The 18260-nt window shown below is 46.5% G+C and overlaps 1 protein-coding gene, 1 long non-coding RNA gene and 1 pseudogene across 2 annotated transcripts in view; 2 read left to right on the top strand and 1 right to left on the bottom strand.

Annotated features, from left to right (window-relative positions):
• LOC140586333 (E3 ubiquitin/ISG15 ligase TRIM25-like) overlaps positions 1 to 18260 on the bottom strand; it is a 189788-nt pseudogene that overhangs the window by 33093 nt on the left and 138435 nt on the right.
• LOC140586326 (NACHT, LRR and PYD domains-containing protein 3-like) overlaps positions 1 to 18260 on the top strand; it is a 128230-nt gene that overhangs the window by 107887 nt on the left and 2083 nt on the right. Inside the window, exons 12-14 of the mRNA XM_072708129.1 lie at positions 16198 to 16371; positions 16511 to 16684; positions 16795 to 16841. Coding sequence (XP_072564230.1) covers positions 16198 to 16371; positions 16511 to 16684; positions 16795 to 16841 — 395 coding nt within the window. The remainder of the gene's footprint in view (positions 1 to 16197; positions 16372 to 16510; positions 16685 to 16794; positions 16842 to 18260) is intronic.
• Positions 3381 to 7042, top strand: LOC140586338 (uncharacterized). The gene is made up of 3 exons (XR_011988174.1): positions 3381 to 3452; positions 3731 to 3832; positions 6865 to 7042. It is a non-coding gene; the product is annotated as an uncharacterized lncRNA (long non-coding RNA).

Raw genomic sequence — 18260 nt, 5'->3', positions numbered from 1 at the left:
AGAAGTGCCTGATGGTGCCTCCTAAACTCCACTGTCATCTCCACAGTCTTGAGCGTGTTAAGCTCCAGGTTGTTCTGACTGTATCTGAACACCAGCCGGTCAACCTCCCGCCGATGTGCAGACTCCTCACCATCCTGGATAAGTCCAATGACTATAGTGTCATCTGCAAACTTCAGGAATTTGACCACTACGTCATTGGAGGTGTAACAGTAAAGTGCAGGAAAGCATTAAAATGCAGGCCCCAGTAAAGGAAGCAGAAACACCAGTACAGCAGTAGGGGAGAGAGCACCCCCTGCTTAAAGCGAGGATAGAAAAGATGTCTAAAAAGTGGGGGAATAGAACAAAGGCCCTGGTAACTAAGTGGCCTAAAGGGGGCACATGGGATGTGGCAGTGTGTGAGGAGATGGAGACTCTGATAAAGTATCATAAGGCTAATAAGAACACAGAAAGGCGTAAAAAGAAAAGGAGTGAGGAACTGGAGGTACTGAGGTTATTTAAAGCAAAGGGAGAGGCCTGGAGAAGGGAGCAGAAAGCCATGAGAAAGGCACTAAATGAGAAGAAGGGGGGTGAGAAAGGAGAGATGAGGCAGGAAGAAATATGGCCACTGTCATATCAAAGTCAGTGTCCGTTAGTGGAAGCCCCCCCTCCTTCATACAAGGGTCAGTTTCCAGTAATAGAGGGGAAGGTACAAATCAGAGGTGAGGTGACACAGACGGATGAAGGAAGTAGGGAGCAGAAAGGAACGGTAAGTTGTTTAGATGGATACAGGGAAGTGAGTGCATTGCTGCGGCAGGCGGTGCAGGAAGGACTGCGAGGGAGTGAGAGAAGAACAGAAGGCCAGGCATGTGGGCCTGAGAAACAAGGGAGTGAGATAAAGGTAGGGTACGGAGCAAGTGGTAGTAATGCAGAAGGGCTGGTGCATCTGCTGGACACCCCTAACCCTCCATCTAAAGGATGGAGTCAGTTTCCGGAGAAAGAGACAGAAACGGAGAGTGAGGAAGGAGTAGAGGAAGATAATGCAGATCATAGAATAGTGAGAAGCAGGAGGGCTGTGAAGCCCACTCCGAAGGTACACTCCGAAGGTACACTCCGATGCTTCCGCTGAGGGTGAACGGAGCACAGACACAGTATGTGCCGTGGGCAGGACAGGATCTGGAGGGCCTGATTCTCAGACTCCCAGTTCTGGCAGAAGGGGCCGGAAAATGGATAAAAGCATTTGAGGAGGAAACTATGGGTCGGCTCCTGGCGATAGGGGACATAAAGGCGGTTCTGGCTTGCGTTTTGGGGGCAGACGGAATGGAGAGACTGCTGCGAAGCAGTGGCCTGGCAGCGGCGACAGGGACTCCTGTGAATGATGCATGTCACTCTGACGGTTACCGTGCTAACTGCTGGCATCAGCTGCGACTAATGTTTCCTCCACGGCTGAGTGTGGTTGAAATGAAGGTAGAGCCCATCAAGGAGGTCTGTACTGAAGGGCACTGCAGGACGCGCTCCCTAAGCCAGTGAGGAGCAGGCTAAGGCAAGTGGGGGGGCTTATTACTATGCCTGAGGAGCAGCTGATCCACACTATTGACTTACAGAGAAGAGGAGGACTCTGCTAAAGAGCGTGAGAGGGAGCTGACAAAGAAATGGAATCAGATGCAGCTGGAGGAGCAGACCACCAAAAAGAAAAAATCCAGGCACCAGTGGTCTCTCCGGACCCAAGCCCCCGGGGGCAGCCTGTGGACAGTCGACAGTCTCCTGTCACTGGGGCCCCCCAGGATACTAATTGGCCTCTGGTCCCTGATTGGAACAGAGTATGATAGGTGGGGGGGGTGACCAGAGGGCACCTAATTTCCCACAAATTAGGCAGTCCCAGTCTATGGGGAGACTGGGGAACAGGCCACCCCAGCTGGTGTGCTCCTTCCTGTCTCCTGATTTGAAAGCCCTCCTCTTCTGCTTGAGGACGGCCTTGATTTCTGGGGTAATCCAGGGTTTATTGTTTGGGAAGCACCGCACAGTCCTGGTGGGTACGGTGTTATCCACACAGAAATGAATGTAGTCCGTAATGCACGGACGTGAGCTGTTGATGCCCTCCCCATGGTCATCACAAAGCACTTGCCACACAGTAGAATCAAAACAGTCCTTTAGAGCCTCCTCGCTCTCCTCCGACCATCTCTGCACTGAGTGGGTGACTGCTGGCTCCCTGCGCACTAAGGGCTCATACACAGGGACAAGGTGCACCAGGTTGTGATCTGATCTTCCCAGGGGAGGGAGAGGCGATGAACTGTATGCCTCTCTTGTGTTGACATACAATAAGTCCAGTGTTCTATTGTCTCTGGTGGGGCATGTCATCGAGTGAGAGCCGGCTCCCTATTTTCTTTTCCTTTCGCTAATCAGCTCTCACTGTCAGTGGCTCAGCTCTGCTCAGGGAAAACTTTGTTTTGATTGGCAGCATGGCAGCCTTGTGGCCAATCACGTGTGAGGATATAGGATCATACCATTATGTGAAAACAGAGAGGGCGACAGATGCGACCGTCCGTCCCCTCAGTCAGTGAGTGAGACAGTAGACAGCGGTGAGGAGGAGAGGGCGAGTGCGTCGCAAAAACGTAAATATGACTGACACCCGTAAACGAAGCAGCATCTGGCTACAGTTTAGAGACACTGGGAATAGCAGAGCAGAGCGTCTTCATTGTAAAATGAAAATAACAGTAAGAACAGGTTCCACCACAAACCTGCACAGACACATCAGAACTGTCCATCCCACAGTGCAGATGGGGGAGAGAGGGCAAGCTGGCTCAACGTCTACTGACCCTGGGGGGTCTGGTCCCAAACCAACAACAACTGCTGCTGCAGCAGCTACTAGTCATGCAAGTATAACCGTTCTTACTGCAACTCAAAGCAAAATAAGTTAGTTTATATCAAAGCAGATGACCCCAGCCAAACAGCACAGTATTGATGAGGAGTTCGATAAAATGATTGCCACTGATTTCCAGCCCTTTTCCATTGTGGAGGACAAAGGTTTTAAAAGTCTTGTCAAAGCCTTAAATCCCACGTACTCTACCCAGTAGAAAAACACTGTCGCTAAAAATGATCACAAAACTGTATGACATAGAACGTGCATTATGGCAAGACTAAGTGAAAAAAGCTCCATCAGTTTGCCTGACACCTGACTGCTGGAGCTCTAGAACCACCTGCTCTTTCATGTCTGTCACTTGCCACTTTAGTGAAAATTACAAGATGACATCTTGTCTGCTGGACATATATATATGTGTGTGTGTGTGTGTGTGTGTGTGTGTGTGTCGCATGGATAATATCCCCAAAAATCCTACGCCGGGCCACTGAGTCCGTGTCCATTTCTGCTTAGACCACTTCTGCATTTGCAGCATTTCCTCTTTGTAAATGAAAGTAAAAGTATTTTAATGCTGGACTCTCCATTTTATCAAGAAACGAGGATACGACTGTTTTGCAAGGTAAGATTTTATTCAAAAGACAACTTATAATAAAATAAGCTATATTTGGGAGGATATATTAGAGCAGATGCTACAGTATATACTGTTTCTCAAACCAGTCCTGGGAGACCTCAGACATACATATGTGTGTGTGTGTCTATATATGTATGTATGTATATATATATATGTATGTATGTATACATATAAAAACACAGCTATATATAGCGGCCGCACCCGTTGCATGAAGTAGCTACTAGATATTATGCATGTATGTCACTATTTACGCTTCGTGTTCATAGAGGCCCCAGCATCAGTCATCTGCTCTAGATCGGCAGAAAAATGGGGGGAGCTGCTTCTGAAATGACCCCCCCTGTGGAGTGTGAAACAAAGAGAACTGAGAGGTAAGACAGAACCTGCGTGTTTGTACGGCTTTACACACGGTCATAAAAAATAAATGTTCCAGCATTCTTGAAAGAGAGAGTAATCTGTCTTAACTTAATTCACTTCCTCGAGACTTAACTGATTCAGGTCCGTGGGGTAGATGATTTATGTTTATCATTTATAAAATTTATTAAATTTAATTCCCTTCAAGAATTTACATTTAATTGTACTCCCTGGACGCCGTCCTCTGCTGCCACATAGCGCTGATTCTTCAATTTTTCACGACATCTTTGGGGCGTGAGATGATTTTCTGAATATGCGGTAAAATAAAGTTTATATTTTCGGTCTTCGCAACCAATCAAAACATTGCTATCGGTATTCAGTGACAGTCGAGAATCCGGTTGGAAATATTTTTTTTTTTTGTAACTTGGTGAAATTTATTGTGGGGATCCCCATTTAAGGCTAAATGTATATAATATAAAGCAGTGGTTCCAAACTTTCTCTGCAGGGCCCCCTTTTCTAGATAGGAACATTATTGACACCCCCCCCCCATTCAAACTACACAGGTTCAGATTCAAACTTTATTTGAAATACAACTCCCTTTTCTAATTGGGCAAAACAAATGCAATTACAAATGGTGCAATTTCACCGCTGTGGGAGAAATAAAGAGCAAACTGAAGTTATAAACAAGAATAAAGACCTGTCTCCACAAAAATAGCTGGGAAAATTAACCAGTTCCCAGTCAGAAAAAAACTAAAAGGGGATCATCTCAAGTCTCACACTTTTCAGTGGCTGGTGTGGGTTTGCTTTGTGCTGCAAAACTTCTCAATTTGGGGTTGCAGCTGGGAAACAGCCACTCTTAGTTCCTTTTCAAGGTCCAGGTTTGATCTGTATTTTGTCTTAATAGAGGCCACAGCAGAAAAACCTACCTCACATAGCTAGGATGTAGCAAAAGGAAGGAGTGTGCCCACAGCTTTCCCTCCTAGCACTGGGTAATCCTTCTCCACTCCAATCCAAAATGCAGCCAGTGTTTTAGACTTAAATTGCAGCCTCAAGATGAATCTGAGGCTCAAGAGACAAATTGCAGCCTTGATGAATCTGAGGTAACATCAATGAACTGTGGTCTGTACTACGAAGCGGGGTTACTGGCTTATCGGGGTAACTTGTTGGATTTAAGGTAGTCTGTGCAACATGTAAGTGAACCAATATATAGTCCATTTAAACTGTGGTACCTTAAATCCGACAAGTTACCCCGATAAGCCAGTAACCCCGCTTCGTAGTACAGACCACTGTTCCTTCTGGAAATATTTTTGTAGGGCAGAGAGGTGAGCTTTCATGCGTAAGATATTTGTGTTCTGAAGCTTGTTGAGCACAATGATTGTGTTCAGGTTCCCAAATGAGTCTATATTTCCCTCAGTAACTCGCTTGTGAATGATGTAATTTTTCTTTTCTTGTGAATGATGTGATTTTATCTGCCAGATGTGGAAGGTGTGTGTTGGTGCCTTGCATATGCAGATTTAGTTCATTGAGTTTCTGAAACATGTCACTCAGATATGCTACTTTCAGGAGGAATTTGTCATTTTGAAACTTATTGGCAAGCTTGTGACCCTGTTCCTCCATGAAAGTGCTGATCTCATCTCGGAGCTCAAATATTCTGGTAAAAACTTTCCCATGCGACAGACAACGAGCCCCACTGTGAAACAAAGCAGCTGTGTGGTTGGAGCCCATTTCCTCACACAGGGCAGAAAAAATCCGGGCTTTGACGGGGCGTTTTAATGTAGTTTACTGCAGCGATGACATCCGTCATTACATCGTTCAGCTCGGGGCTAAGCTGTTTAGACGCCAGCACTTCTCCATGGATCATACAGTGTGTCCACTGCACACTGGGAGAGACGCGCTTCACGAGCGCTTGCAGCCGCCTCGTTTCCCAGCCATAGCCTGAGCCCCGTCTGTGCAGATCCCCGCACCGTCCTCCCATTTCAGACCAGCCTCTCAAATAAGTGTCAGTGATTTTGAACATTTCTTCTGCAGTGGCTCTGCCAGTGATTTGCTTACAGAGCAGCAAATCCTCCTTGAAATCCTCAGCATCGATATATCTGATATACGTTATGAATAAACAGTCTCTGTTACTGTCAGTAGCTTCATCCACCTGCAGTGTGAAGTGGCGTCTGTCCCGCACCGTGTCAGTCAGCTGCTCCTCTATGTCTTCTGACGTCATGAATGCACCTCGCGGTCGTATTGTTTGATAACGGAATTGCCTTTAACTTGCTGGCTTCATCAATTGTTGCTTCATCAATCATAGTTGCAACCATATCGATAGCGGAGGGAAGTATTAATTCCTGTGTGGTTTTTACCCTGAGCAGCTCGGTAGGCAACTTTATATGATGCCAGTTAAGTGTTTTTAAGCAAAGATACAGCATCAGTAATGATGCTTTGTTGTTCACGGCAGTTTGTTTTCCTTTAAAGAAATCAACTGGCTTATCTTTATGCTTAGGCTGTGCTGTCTCCAAATGACGACTTAATTTGGTCGGCCTCAGACTGTCAGCAGCGAGTATTTTCAGACACACAACACACTGGGTCTCTCCTCATTACCCACCATTGTCGTTGTGAGACCAAGGGCCAGATATGACTCATCATATTTTCCCTTCTTTGCTTTGGAGCTTGAACTTGCAGCTGATGAAGTGTCCGCCTCTGCTGGAGGCCTGGCTGGGTGCACAAACTTGCCCATGTTTTTGCTAGCAGTGCTCGAGTGGAGCGTGGGCTATCCCATTGGTGCACCCCCTGCAATACCCCCCCAGTTTGGGAACCACTGATATAAAGAAACAACAGGCAAGTCTAGCAAAGGAGGCTACTGTATGTCATTTTAGATGAGAGAGTTTATTTCACATTGAAGCTAACTGTAAACAAGCATGTTTGCATCAAGAGCTTCACAGCATATCAAAGCACATGAAGACAGAGCAGAAGGTTAAACAGCTGAAGATTTAATGTGACCCTGTCCACAGTATATGGGTTATATTTATATAATGAGGATCTTTCCTCTCACTGTCCACAGTGTCCTGATGGAGAGAGCAGGCTCACCTGTACCCAGCTGTGTTTCCATGAAGAGTGACAAGTCAATGGACCGACCAATCTACTTCAGAGAGGGACATTTACCTACAAATCAAAGGTACACACAGACTCTCAGTCAAAAGACATACCGGCAAACACAAGCTACAAGAAAAAAAAATTCAACTTTCAAATTAAAAAAACTTTTGCAAATCCCATTGTCTTTGAAAATTTAAACAGAAGTTTTGTCTGTCTTCTGTATAAATCACATCTGAGGTAAAGGGATGAGGATTACTGTAAAGACTGACTTCTTGTGAGCTGGAATTAGAAGGTAGATTGAAAGGTGTATTTTTAATCATTAGCATGCAGCTGGAACAAAGCTACTGCTCTATATTGATTAAGCATGACTGGGCAATAGATTGTCTTCTTCTGGGATGGATGTTTCTGCTTTGATAATAAATAGATTCTCATGGGTTCCTTAGCTCTGTTCAGACTGAGGCTTCAGTTTGAACATGTTTAATGGAACAGTGCCTGTTACTAATTAGCTAGTTGTTATGGGATCGGGGATGGTGCAGGCGAGGAAAGGATGACGATCCACAGTGCGGCTCCAAGATGACAGGGGTTTATTTATAACAAAACGCAGAGCAGAAAATAAGGGAACCACGAGGGGTCAAAAGGCCATAACAACAAAACACAGGGGACACTAGTAAAGAGCAGCAACCCAGGGAGCAGAACTAAGGGGAAAATAACTACACAGGAATCCAATACACACAGGAACAAAGCACAGGATCAACAGCATGTGATACAATGACCAAGTGAAGGAACTGACCACAGGCAGGCACTAAAATACACAGATCATGAGGACTAACAAAAGGCAGGTGTCATGATCCAATCCTCCTGTGTGCCACGCCCCCTTGTTACCACATATGGAATCCTGGTGTTCTCAGCTGTGTCTAGTTGCTGTTAATTGATTCTGTGTATTTAGTGCTTCCGTTTCCATCTTACCCCTGGCCGATCTTTGACATTTGTGGCTTGCCTTGTGTCTTGTGGTTTTTGTAATTTCTAATAAATCCCCGTTTACCTGATTTCACGACGTCTGTGCTGCTTTCCCGGCCGCAATCCCTAACAGGAGGTGTGAGGCCTCAAAACATTCAACCAATCAGGGCAGACACTGGAAACAGGACACAGGTGGAATTAACTAACAATTAACAAACAGAACTAAGGGGCTATGAACCAGGGAAAACACTTGTGAGAGAAATATTGATTAGAGGGATATTCTGTAATCAGCATTTCATATGTACTTTATACAGCCTGTAACTTATGGGTCTGGCCACCTGCAAGCAGCCCCCACTCACTGTAGCCTTTTGTGATTTTCCTGCTCTGTCTGATAAACATGCTGTAAACCTGCATTTCTGTTCTCTAGCCTGCATTTCTGCTCAATCTAATGAGCACAAAGTTCAAGCACATATCGCTACACTAAGGTTAACTCTTAATTCTCTTAAGCTTACATTCTTGGCTGTCAGCTGCCTAACACTCAGGTACTTTTGCATTAGTTGCACAAAGATACAATTTCAAAGCTGATTACAAAATATCCCTCTAGTCACTTTTTCTCTCACACTGTACAAGATCCTACGGAGCTGCCAGAGGTCACAGCAGAGCCTGGGCCTGCCAGGTACCTGAGGTGCAGCCCAGCTAGAGACAGGAAGCCCCCTGAGTATTACAGGCAGTCTAGTGTTACCCCTGGAAACAAGGGACAGAACAAATCCCTTTTGGGGTTAAGCCAGCTGCCTTTGGAGCCAAAAGAGAAACAGGAGTGCTGTTGGGGGGGGGATGATATCATGCAAAATTTGTATATTGGTGTATTGTTATACATTTAATTGTAATCAAAATTAATATATAAATGGTTTGGTAAGAACATTTGATCAATGTGTTATTTTAGCAAAAAAAAAAAGTTGAGATCAGCTGGGGGCCCCAAATTGCAGGGGTCAGGGTTGCCCCCCCCCCCCAGATCCCTTTGAATAGTTATGGTAATTAAGTTGAAATCTGTTTGAAATCATGTAAAACAGTTTACAAGAAGTAACCCCTGAATGTCATTGAGTGACTGGGAGCTACATGCCAAACCGTCTCTCCTGGCTGCTACCTGCTGTCTCTCTGTGCTGCCACTAGATGTCACTGCTTGTCTTATACTGTCATAAGCAAGCTCATGTCAGGAAGCCACCCTAATGAAATAAACTCAGAATGTGGATGGCAGTTACATCTATTTAAATAAAAATATAAAGGTTGGATATTTGTGTTTTATTCACAGGGACCGAGTGAATAGATGTAATTTACATCCACATAAAGCAGGCTTATCATCCATCTTCAAGGTTTGCATTTATTAAGTATATTTTCTTAAATTTTATCTAAATTGACATATCTTCTACAGATACACGTATACAATAAGTAGTTTGTCCTGTGAAAGAGAAGATATTTACATCTAATGCTGCGTTCCATTTCGGAATGTCGGAAGTCGGAGCTGGGAATGACGTCACACCCAAGTTAACCTCATTCCAGTACAGAAAGTCAGAAAGACATTTAGCAAAACCAGGGACCTGAAACAAACAGCAGGGTATCTTCCTTAGCCATATAACTCCTTGTATTTAATGTGCCCCAGTTTAAATGGCCTTCATCTTCATTCACTTACATTTAGCCCAGACTATACTTTAAATCTGACAAGTTATCCGGCTAAGCAATAAATCCTGCCTTCTGAAACAGGCCCTAGTTCTAGCCAGGTTAATTGTTAGCCATTGGTAGCAATACCAGTTGATAACAACACATTACGTGATGTTTAGCGCAAAAAAACACAAATAGCAACAGAAAGCGGTGTGTACAACCAATTTAATGAGCCACAAATAATACATAACTGCTACTAAACACTAAAAAACTACAGCTTTAACTTCTGTTGATAAAGGGTGCAGCCATTTTGAATTCTGAGTTTGGGGTTGTGTAGGTTCCCCTGACTTCACGAGGTGGAATTCCGACTTCAGGGGGCGTTCCAGTTGAAATTTCCCACTAGGAATTTCCAAGTTACAAGTTGAAATGGAACGCAGCATAATTCACAAATGAAGTTATAAAAAGATACGATGCCTGAAGTGATAATAATTAAACTGTAACTGTTCGTTTCAGTTACTGGAGAAAAAAGCTCAAACGTTTCTGAAGGATGAGCTGATGAAATTCAAAAGGTACCTGGATCAGAATGACCCAGAATGCTCTGAGCCTCAGCTGGAGGAGGACAATGACCTGGACAGTGACGGTCAGATGCAGAAGACCTGTGGTAGAGAGGGAGCTCTGAAGATCACACTGTACATCCTGAGGACCATGGAGCACAATGATCTCGCTGACATGCTGGAGAAGAGTAAGAGCTGTACCTCATTCAGTGTGTGTTTGATTTGCCACAGAAAAAGAGTTTATGAAAAAATGTGTATTATATTTCAGTTTATCATTTATTTATTTTGATTTAATTTGGCTTAAATGAATAAAAAATGTTTTTTTGAACAGCTCTCATTTTATTTCAGGGCATCTTCTGTTGCAGTTTCAGCGTGCAATCAAATTTAATGTGAAGAAGAAATTTGAGTGTGTATTTGAAGGGAAAGCTAAGGAAGGACAGCCAACACTTCTCAAAGAGATTTACACAGAACTCTACATAACTGAAGGGGGAGCTGGAGGAGTCAATGATGAACATGAAGTGAGACAAATTGAAACAGCATCCAAGAAAAGGGTAACAGAAGATACTACAGTCAAGTGCAATGATATATTTAAACCCTTACATGGGCGTGTGACACCTATCAGAACTGTACTCACAAAAGGGGTCGCAGGTATTGGGAAAACAATCTCTGTGCAGAAAGTTATTCTTGACTGGGCAGAAGGAAAAGCAAACCAGGACATTCACCTCATATTTGCTCTTCCTTTCCGGGACCTGAATTTGATTAAGGATGAATACAGTCTGATTGATCTGCTTCACCATTTTGTCCCAGAACTGAAATCGCTTGAATCCACTGAGCTGTGTAGGTACAAAGTTTTGTTGATCTTTGATGGTCTGGATGAATGTAGCCTTCCTCTAGATTTTCAGAAGAATGAAAGCTGGTTTGATGTAACAAAGAAAACGTCACTGGATGTGCTGTTGACTAACCTCATCAAGGGGAATCTGCTTCCATCCGCTCTCCTCTGGATAACCTCCCGGCCAGCAGCAGCCAATCAGATACCTCCTGAGTGTGTCCACCAGGTGACAGAGATACGAGGGTTCAGTGATGCCCAGAAGGAGAAGTATTTCAGGAAGAGATTTAGTGATCAGTGTCTGGCCAACAGGATTATCACACATGTGAAATCATCAAGGAGCCTCTTCATCATGTGCCACATACCTGTGTTCTGCTGGATTTCAGCCACTGTCCTTGAAAGGCTTTTTAGTGAGACTGACAAGGGAGAAGTTCCAAGGACTCTGACTGAAATGTACACACACTTCCTGATCTTTCAAGCGAGTTTAAAAAATGACAAGTATATGAAAAACGATGAAACCAAGCTTAAGAAATACAGCAAGGAATTCCTTTTAAAACTTGGTAAACTGGCTTTTGAAAACCTTGAGAAAGGCAATCTCATATTTTATAAGCAAGATCTGATAGAGAATAACATTGATGTCACTGAAGCTTCAGTTTACTCTGGAGTGTGCACAGAAGTCTTTAAGGAGGAATATGGATTGTATCAGGAGAAGGTGTACTGCTTTGTGCATCTGAGCATCCAGGAGTATCTCGCTGCTTTATATGTGTTTCTGTCAAACTCATCAGCTGACCTGCTGAAGACTGCAGTGGATCAGGCATTAAAGAGCAAGAATGGACACTTGGACCTCTACCTCCGCTTCCTCCTGGGCCTCTCAACAAACTCCAGTAAGAATCTGTTACAAAGGCTAATGGGCCAGAAAAGAACTCCGTTAAAAAAACTACTTGGAGAGACAAGACCCAGCTCACATAACATTAAGGAAACGGCCCAGTATATCAAGAAGAAAATACAGGAGAATTTATCTGCAGAAAGGACCATTAACCTGTTCCACTGTCTGAATGAACTGGGTGACAATTCTCTAATAGAGGAAGTACAAAAATACCTGAGTTCAGGAAGTCTTTCAGCAGCAGACCTCTCACCTGCACAGTGGTCAGCTCTGGCCTTTGTGTTACTGATGTCAGATAAGGAGCTGGATGTGTTTGATCTGAAGAAATACATCAGATCAGATGAAGGTCTTCAGAGGCTGCTGCCTGTGATCAAGAAATCTAGGACAGCTCTGTAAGTGATCTTACATCCGTCTGTTGCTAAAGAAGTACAGATGTTATTCATGATACTGCTTTTATATCTTATCAGAACAATTAGGGTGTATTTATATAGACCACCCAGAAATTCTTTTTCATTCTGGATACTGCAGGATTTGTATATTTTTAACATTCTTAGTGTGGCGTGTGGTTCAGTGGGTTTGGAATCTGTGCCTGTGGTCAGAAGGTCACCGGTTTAAATTCCTGGCCGGCAGAGTGATGCTGGTTTTGGGCCCTTGAGCAAGGCCCTTACCCCCCCAGCTTCAGGGGGGCTGGATGCTGGCCAACCCTGAGCTCTGACCTGTATGTGTGTATCATAGAGAGCAAGATCAAAGATCACCCCCCTCTGTATTATTTTAATTGCACTTTAGACATACATTCATGTCACACCACTCTTTCACATAGGGCATTGGAGGGTGGGGGGAGCTGTGCAGGTCCTGGGTCGGCTGCCAAAGCAGCCCACAGCTGGACAGCGCGGCTCCCTTCCCCTCTATTTTAACTCCACTTTAGACATTGAGGGCCTGTGGGGGCTGGGGGGGGAGGACCGCAGCTCTGGCTGGGGTATCCATCCCCCACTTGTGTCCCCTCCACATTTTAACTGCACCCTAGCTCCACACACACACCCATTCCCACTGACCAAGGGGGGTGGTGGGCGGACCGGGGGAGTTGGGGGATGGCGGGGGCGGCGGGTGTTGGCTGGCGGGCCCGGGTGCGGGGCGGCGGCGTCCGCGGGGGGCTGCCGGCCTTCGGCGGGGGGCCGCTAGCCTGCGACCTGGGGGGTGGGGGAACAGCCTCTGGAGCCGTCCACTGGACAATTCCAGGGCATCTGCTGTTGGGCCTCGAGATGAGTGTGTGCGTGTGGGCGTGCGTGTCTATGTGTGTATCTGGTGTGTGTGCGTGTGGGCGTGCGTGTCTGTGTGTGTATCTGGTGAGGGTGTGCGTGTTGGGCGTGCGTGTTTGTATGTGTGTATCCGGTGAGTATGCATGCTCTGTTTGTCTGCATGTATGGCCTGGGACGGGGGAGCACGTCGGTGTTGGGGTGGTGCGGGTGTGGTGGGGTGCGAGTGTTTGGTGAATGTGGGTATCTGGGTATGAATGGCTCGTCGGCGATGCCGGCGCAGATGAGGCCCCAGACACCTCCTTGGGTTGGGGCGGGGGGGCGCTGCGGCGGGGGGCGGGGGTGTCCCCCTGGGTGTTGGCGCCGCGCGTCCGGGCGTGCCTTGCCTGGCGCCCGCTGCCCTGCGGCACTGTGGGCTGTCGCCGCGCGCCCCCCCTGCCGGCCCGCATCCACCTACACCACACATAGGTAATGGGGGGTGATCAGCTATTCACCCCCCATCTTACACATTAGACGCCACATCTAGACATCACACCGCACCACACAGAGGGAAGGGGGGGCGATTAGCCACTCATCCCCCCCTCATTATCTTAACTGCATTTTAGACATACATCCACGTCACACCACTCCTCCACATAGGGCCTTGGAGGGCGGGGGGAGCTGTGCAGGTCCTGGGTCGGCTGCTTCTGCAGCCCGCAGCTGGACTGCACAGCTCCCTTCCCCTCTATTTTAACTCCACTTTAGACACTTAGGGCTTGGGGGGGGCGATGGGTGTCTTTTCCCCATATGCTCCCCCATATCTCAACGACACCTTAGTTCACACACATGTACACCATCAATGATCAAGGTGGGTGGGGGGCGGTTGGGGGGGGGGCGGGGTGGGGGGTCCTGGATGTGGCGGGGGTGGCGGGCGCCGGCGGGTGGGCTCGGGGGTGGGGCGGCCGCATCTGTGGGGCGCTGCCGGTCTCCGGCGGGGTGCCCGCTCGCCTGCGATCTGGGGGGGTGGGGAACATCCTCTGGGCCGTCCACTGGGCAAGTCCAGGGCATCTGCTGCCGGACTTCAAAGACGAGCAGGTGTGACTGGGAGTGTGTGTCTGAGTGTGTGTATGAGTGCATGCATGGATCGGTGTGTCTGCATGTTTGTCCTGGTACGGGGAGCACGTGGATGATGGGGCGGTGTGGGTGCGGCAGTGAGGGGACTTGGGGGAGGGAGGGTGCGGGGGCTGGGGAGGGAGGGTTGGGATCTGGGTGGGGGAGGGGGGGTCGGGGTAGCCAGGGGCGGGTGTGCTTGGTGGCTCTCGGGGCGTCCCCCTGGTCCCCCGGGTGGGGGTTCTTGGGGGGGGGCGGGTCTCCCCGGGGCTGGCGGGGCCCTCACGGGGTGTGCGGGTGCTCCGGGCTCCGGGTTCTATCCGTGCCTGCGTGGCCGGCCCCCGGGGGGGGCCGGCGCGCTACCGCCTGTGGCCGTGGGGTTCCTGCCTCGTGCTTGCCGGTGGGGGGCGCCCGGTGCCTCCTTCCCTGCCTTCCTTGGGTGGGCGCGCAGCCTTCCGGTGGCGGGGGCCCGGGTACCTGGCCACTGTGGGGCGGCTGGGTCCGTGACCCGTCGGGGCTCTCCCGGCCGTCTGGGGGCCCCGGGGCGGCGTTGTTGTGGCCTCGCACACACACTGGGAATCATTCCATGTTAACCTGCACACTCATACATACACTCACAACACACAAACATACACACATACACATATGCGTACACACACACATGCACATATGCACACGCACACACATACACTTAGAACGCACACACACATAGACATGCACGCACACGCACACACACGAGCGCCTGGGGCTCTCTTCCCCTATTTTATCCCTCTTTCCCCTTGTCTGGGTGTGTGTGTGTGTGTGTGTGAGAGTGTGTGTGGGGGTTGGTGTGTGGCTTCCACTCCCTCCTCTCGGATGCGGATGCGGGTACGACAATGTTTGGACGGTGTTCCTGGTGGTCTGCTTGTGCCTACTGTATATATTTATTTTCTTTCGTTGGTATTGACGTGTTTGGTTCCAGGAGCGGATACTGGCACAGGCACGGTCCCATGTCGTGGCGGTACCACTGGTTTCTTTGTGTGTATACTGTTTGTGTGTGTCCCTGGATCTTATCTTTCAGATACAGCAGCTGGTGTGATGATACGGTGTAAAGCAGCAAGATGCAGAAGCTGTCCTCATCACTCTTTCCTTTTTTGTTCTATTGTTTGTTATGTATTATTTCTCTTTCCCTGTCTCTCTCTCTCTCTCTGACCCCCCTCCTTATTTTATTTTTATTATGCATTTATTTATTTTACTGTCTCTCACCCCTTTCTCTCCTTTCTCACTTTCTCTCTCGAATTTTTTTTCCCACTAACCCCCCCTGTCAGCTCCGGCTTTGTGGCGCAATGACATATAACTGATTAATAAAGAGTATACCTCAAGTAACAAGAGGAGCTTAAATCCGAAGCTCCACTTGTTAAAATAAAAGTGTTGGCACAATAAAGCACCCAGACTAACATCCTGCTTGCTTAACTGCCGACACGACAGGGGGAAAAAAAAAAAAAAAAAAAAAGATCAGAGAGGTGAGAGCACTATTATACCAGGGGGATGAATAAAATTTCACTATTTCATCCCTATCTGGCTGGATTGATAATTGTGTGATTAGTGTTTTGGAAATTTATCAGGTTCTCAGGCACAGCAAAACAGAAAATAAGTATTTCAGTCATGGCGTAAGCAATTCAAAAATCATATAAAAATTATACTTAAGCTCTTCTTGACATTCAAACCCCCATAAACATGTACACTTACACACATCCGAGGCTGGAACTGAACCCAAAACCCTAGAACCCCTGGGTCGGCTGTAGTGCTGATCACTGAGCCCCAGCGCTGCTCAGAGCTTTATCAAAATACTTATGCATTTATTACAGAGTCTCAGGGTAACTCACCCTGTAAGGTCATTAAAAAGCAGGTTCGTCTCGGCTGGGGAGTGTCAAGTAAAAACTATTTGTGTTTCTGACTAGGACAAGGAAACAACAAAATAACTGATATTTCAGCTATATGCTACATGTCTTATTGTACTTAAAAATGTTTATTTTGATATTTTATTTGATATACCTGTGTGTGTCGTGTATGTATTCATATTTTAACACGTTTCCTTTTCCAGGCTGGACAGCTGTAGACTCACAGAGACATGCTGTGAAGTGTTGGCTTCAGCTCTCAGATCAAACTCCTCTCAGCTGAGAGAGCTGGACCTGAGTGACAATGACCTGCAGGATTCAGGGGTGAAGCTGCTCTCTGCTGGACTGGGGGATTCACACTGTACACTGGAGATACTGAGGTCAATATTACTGGGTATTCCACAGTGTAATGTGTAATTACTGTAATCTTTATTGAAGTCGTCACATTTAGTTAAAAGTAATACTCATAGTGGTGAGGTGTTTTTATTTATTGGAGAGATATTGTCTGTCTCTCTGCAGGTTGTTAGGCTGTAGAGTCACACAGAGAGGCTGTTCTTCCCTGGCTTCAGCTCTGAAGTCAAACCCCTCTCACCTGAGAGAGCTGGACCTGAGCTACAATCACCCAGGAGACTCTGGAGTGAAGCTGCTCTCTGCTCTACTGGAGGATCCCAGCTGTAAACTGGAGAAACTGAAGTGAGTGTAGAATGTGTGTCTGCTCCTGCTATAGACTCATGTATGTGGAGAAAGTACATCAATTAAATAAATGGATACAGCAGTACTATGTCATTCTGCTTCTGCTATAGTGTGGACCACAGTGGAAAGTGCAGGACCAGACCAGGGATCCATAAATGTAAGTTTGTTTGCATGTTTTTATGCTTAATACCATTAATACTACTTTATGATAGCATTCACACAATTATTGTGATGTGTTTTTTTTTTCTTCTTATCTTTTTTGGGTTTAAAAATGACTATTTTCTTAAATAACAATGGGAGTCTGGGGACTTCTGTAGTAGTACTGTTTTGAGATTTGTTAGGATTGTCCTAAGACAGCACCCGTAATCTCCCCAAACTGGCTGTGACACTGAATGTCTCCTCAGTCTGCGCTAGTGATGGGAATTTCGGCTCTTTTTAGTGAGTTGGATCATTTGGCTCAGCTCACCAAGAAGAGCCGGCTCTTCTGGCTCCCAAACGGCTCTTCATTTTATTACTTCTGCCTCAGCCAGATTCAGCGCTGTTATGACGCATGATTGATATGTGTACTAAACCTTATGATTTTCTCAATACCATAATTTTACATCATGTTTGGTATAAAAAGATGAAATGTAAAAACCTCAAACACTACTACACGTGTATTGAACATTATATAGTGGAAAATCTGTTTTTGTCTTTGATACCATTAACAGTCAAATAACATAAATAACGAATAACAATAAAGAAATTATAAAGAAATTACAACGTGCAAAACACCAGCATCCAACAGTTTTAGTATCTATCCACTTTAACAACTATCTATCACCTTTCTAACAGTGTAACATTTTAGCATTTCCTTTGGGGCAGAAAGGCTAAGTGCCTCAGCTTAGACGGGCTGATCCGGCTTCTGGCAGTAGCAGCACGCTAGCCTGTCTTTTTCCTTCCATCTGAACTGTTGGATGCGCAGTTCCTAAGTGTCTGTGAAGGTTGTTTGTGGATCTTGATCGAAATGACAGCTTCATCTTGCAAACTGTGCATTGTGCCTTTGAGTTATCATAGCTATTAAAATGCATCCAAATGCCGCTTCGTTTCCAACTATCACTCATCTTGCCTATTATTCGCGCACCACACTCCCTCTTTCTCTCCTCCTTTCCCTCCCTCCTGCTCTGTACCTGTACACCAGGGGTCTCCAACTCCAGTCCTGGAGAGCTACTATCCAATAAGTTTTCTATCCTACCCGGCTTCTGATGAGCCACACTAGTTCTCAGGTAAATACCAGGAGCAGGTGTGGCTCATCAGAAGCCGGGTAGGATAGAAAACTTATTGGATAGTTGCTCTCCATGACCGGAGTTGGTGACCCCTGGTGTACACCATCAGCAAGCACTGATGGTGTACAGGTCAGGATCCGGATCTTTTAAACGGCTCGTGTGCGACTGACACATCACTAGTCGGCACTGCACGTGGCTGGAGCGGGGTATGTGTCCGAAGTGGATTGAAGGAAGTTCTTATTTTGAAGTAGAGATGTGGAGCTCACTGGGGTACAATTTCATGTTTAACATGTTTGATTAATGCTGTTTGT

The sequence above is a fragment of the Paramormyrops kingsleyae genome, unplaced genomic scaffold (assembly GCF_048594095.1).
Source record: "Paramormyrops kingsleyae isolate MSU_618 unplaced genomic scaffold, PKINGS_0.4 ups39, whole genome shotgun sequence".
Lineage (NCBI taxonomy): Eukaryota > Metazoa > Chordata > Actinopteri > Osteoglossiformes > Mormyridae > Paramormyrops > Paramormyrops kingsleyae.
The sequence above is the reverse complement of the archived record's forward strand: the minus strand, read 5'-3'. Positions and strand labels throughout refer to the sequence as shown.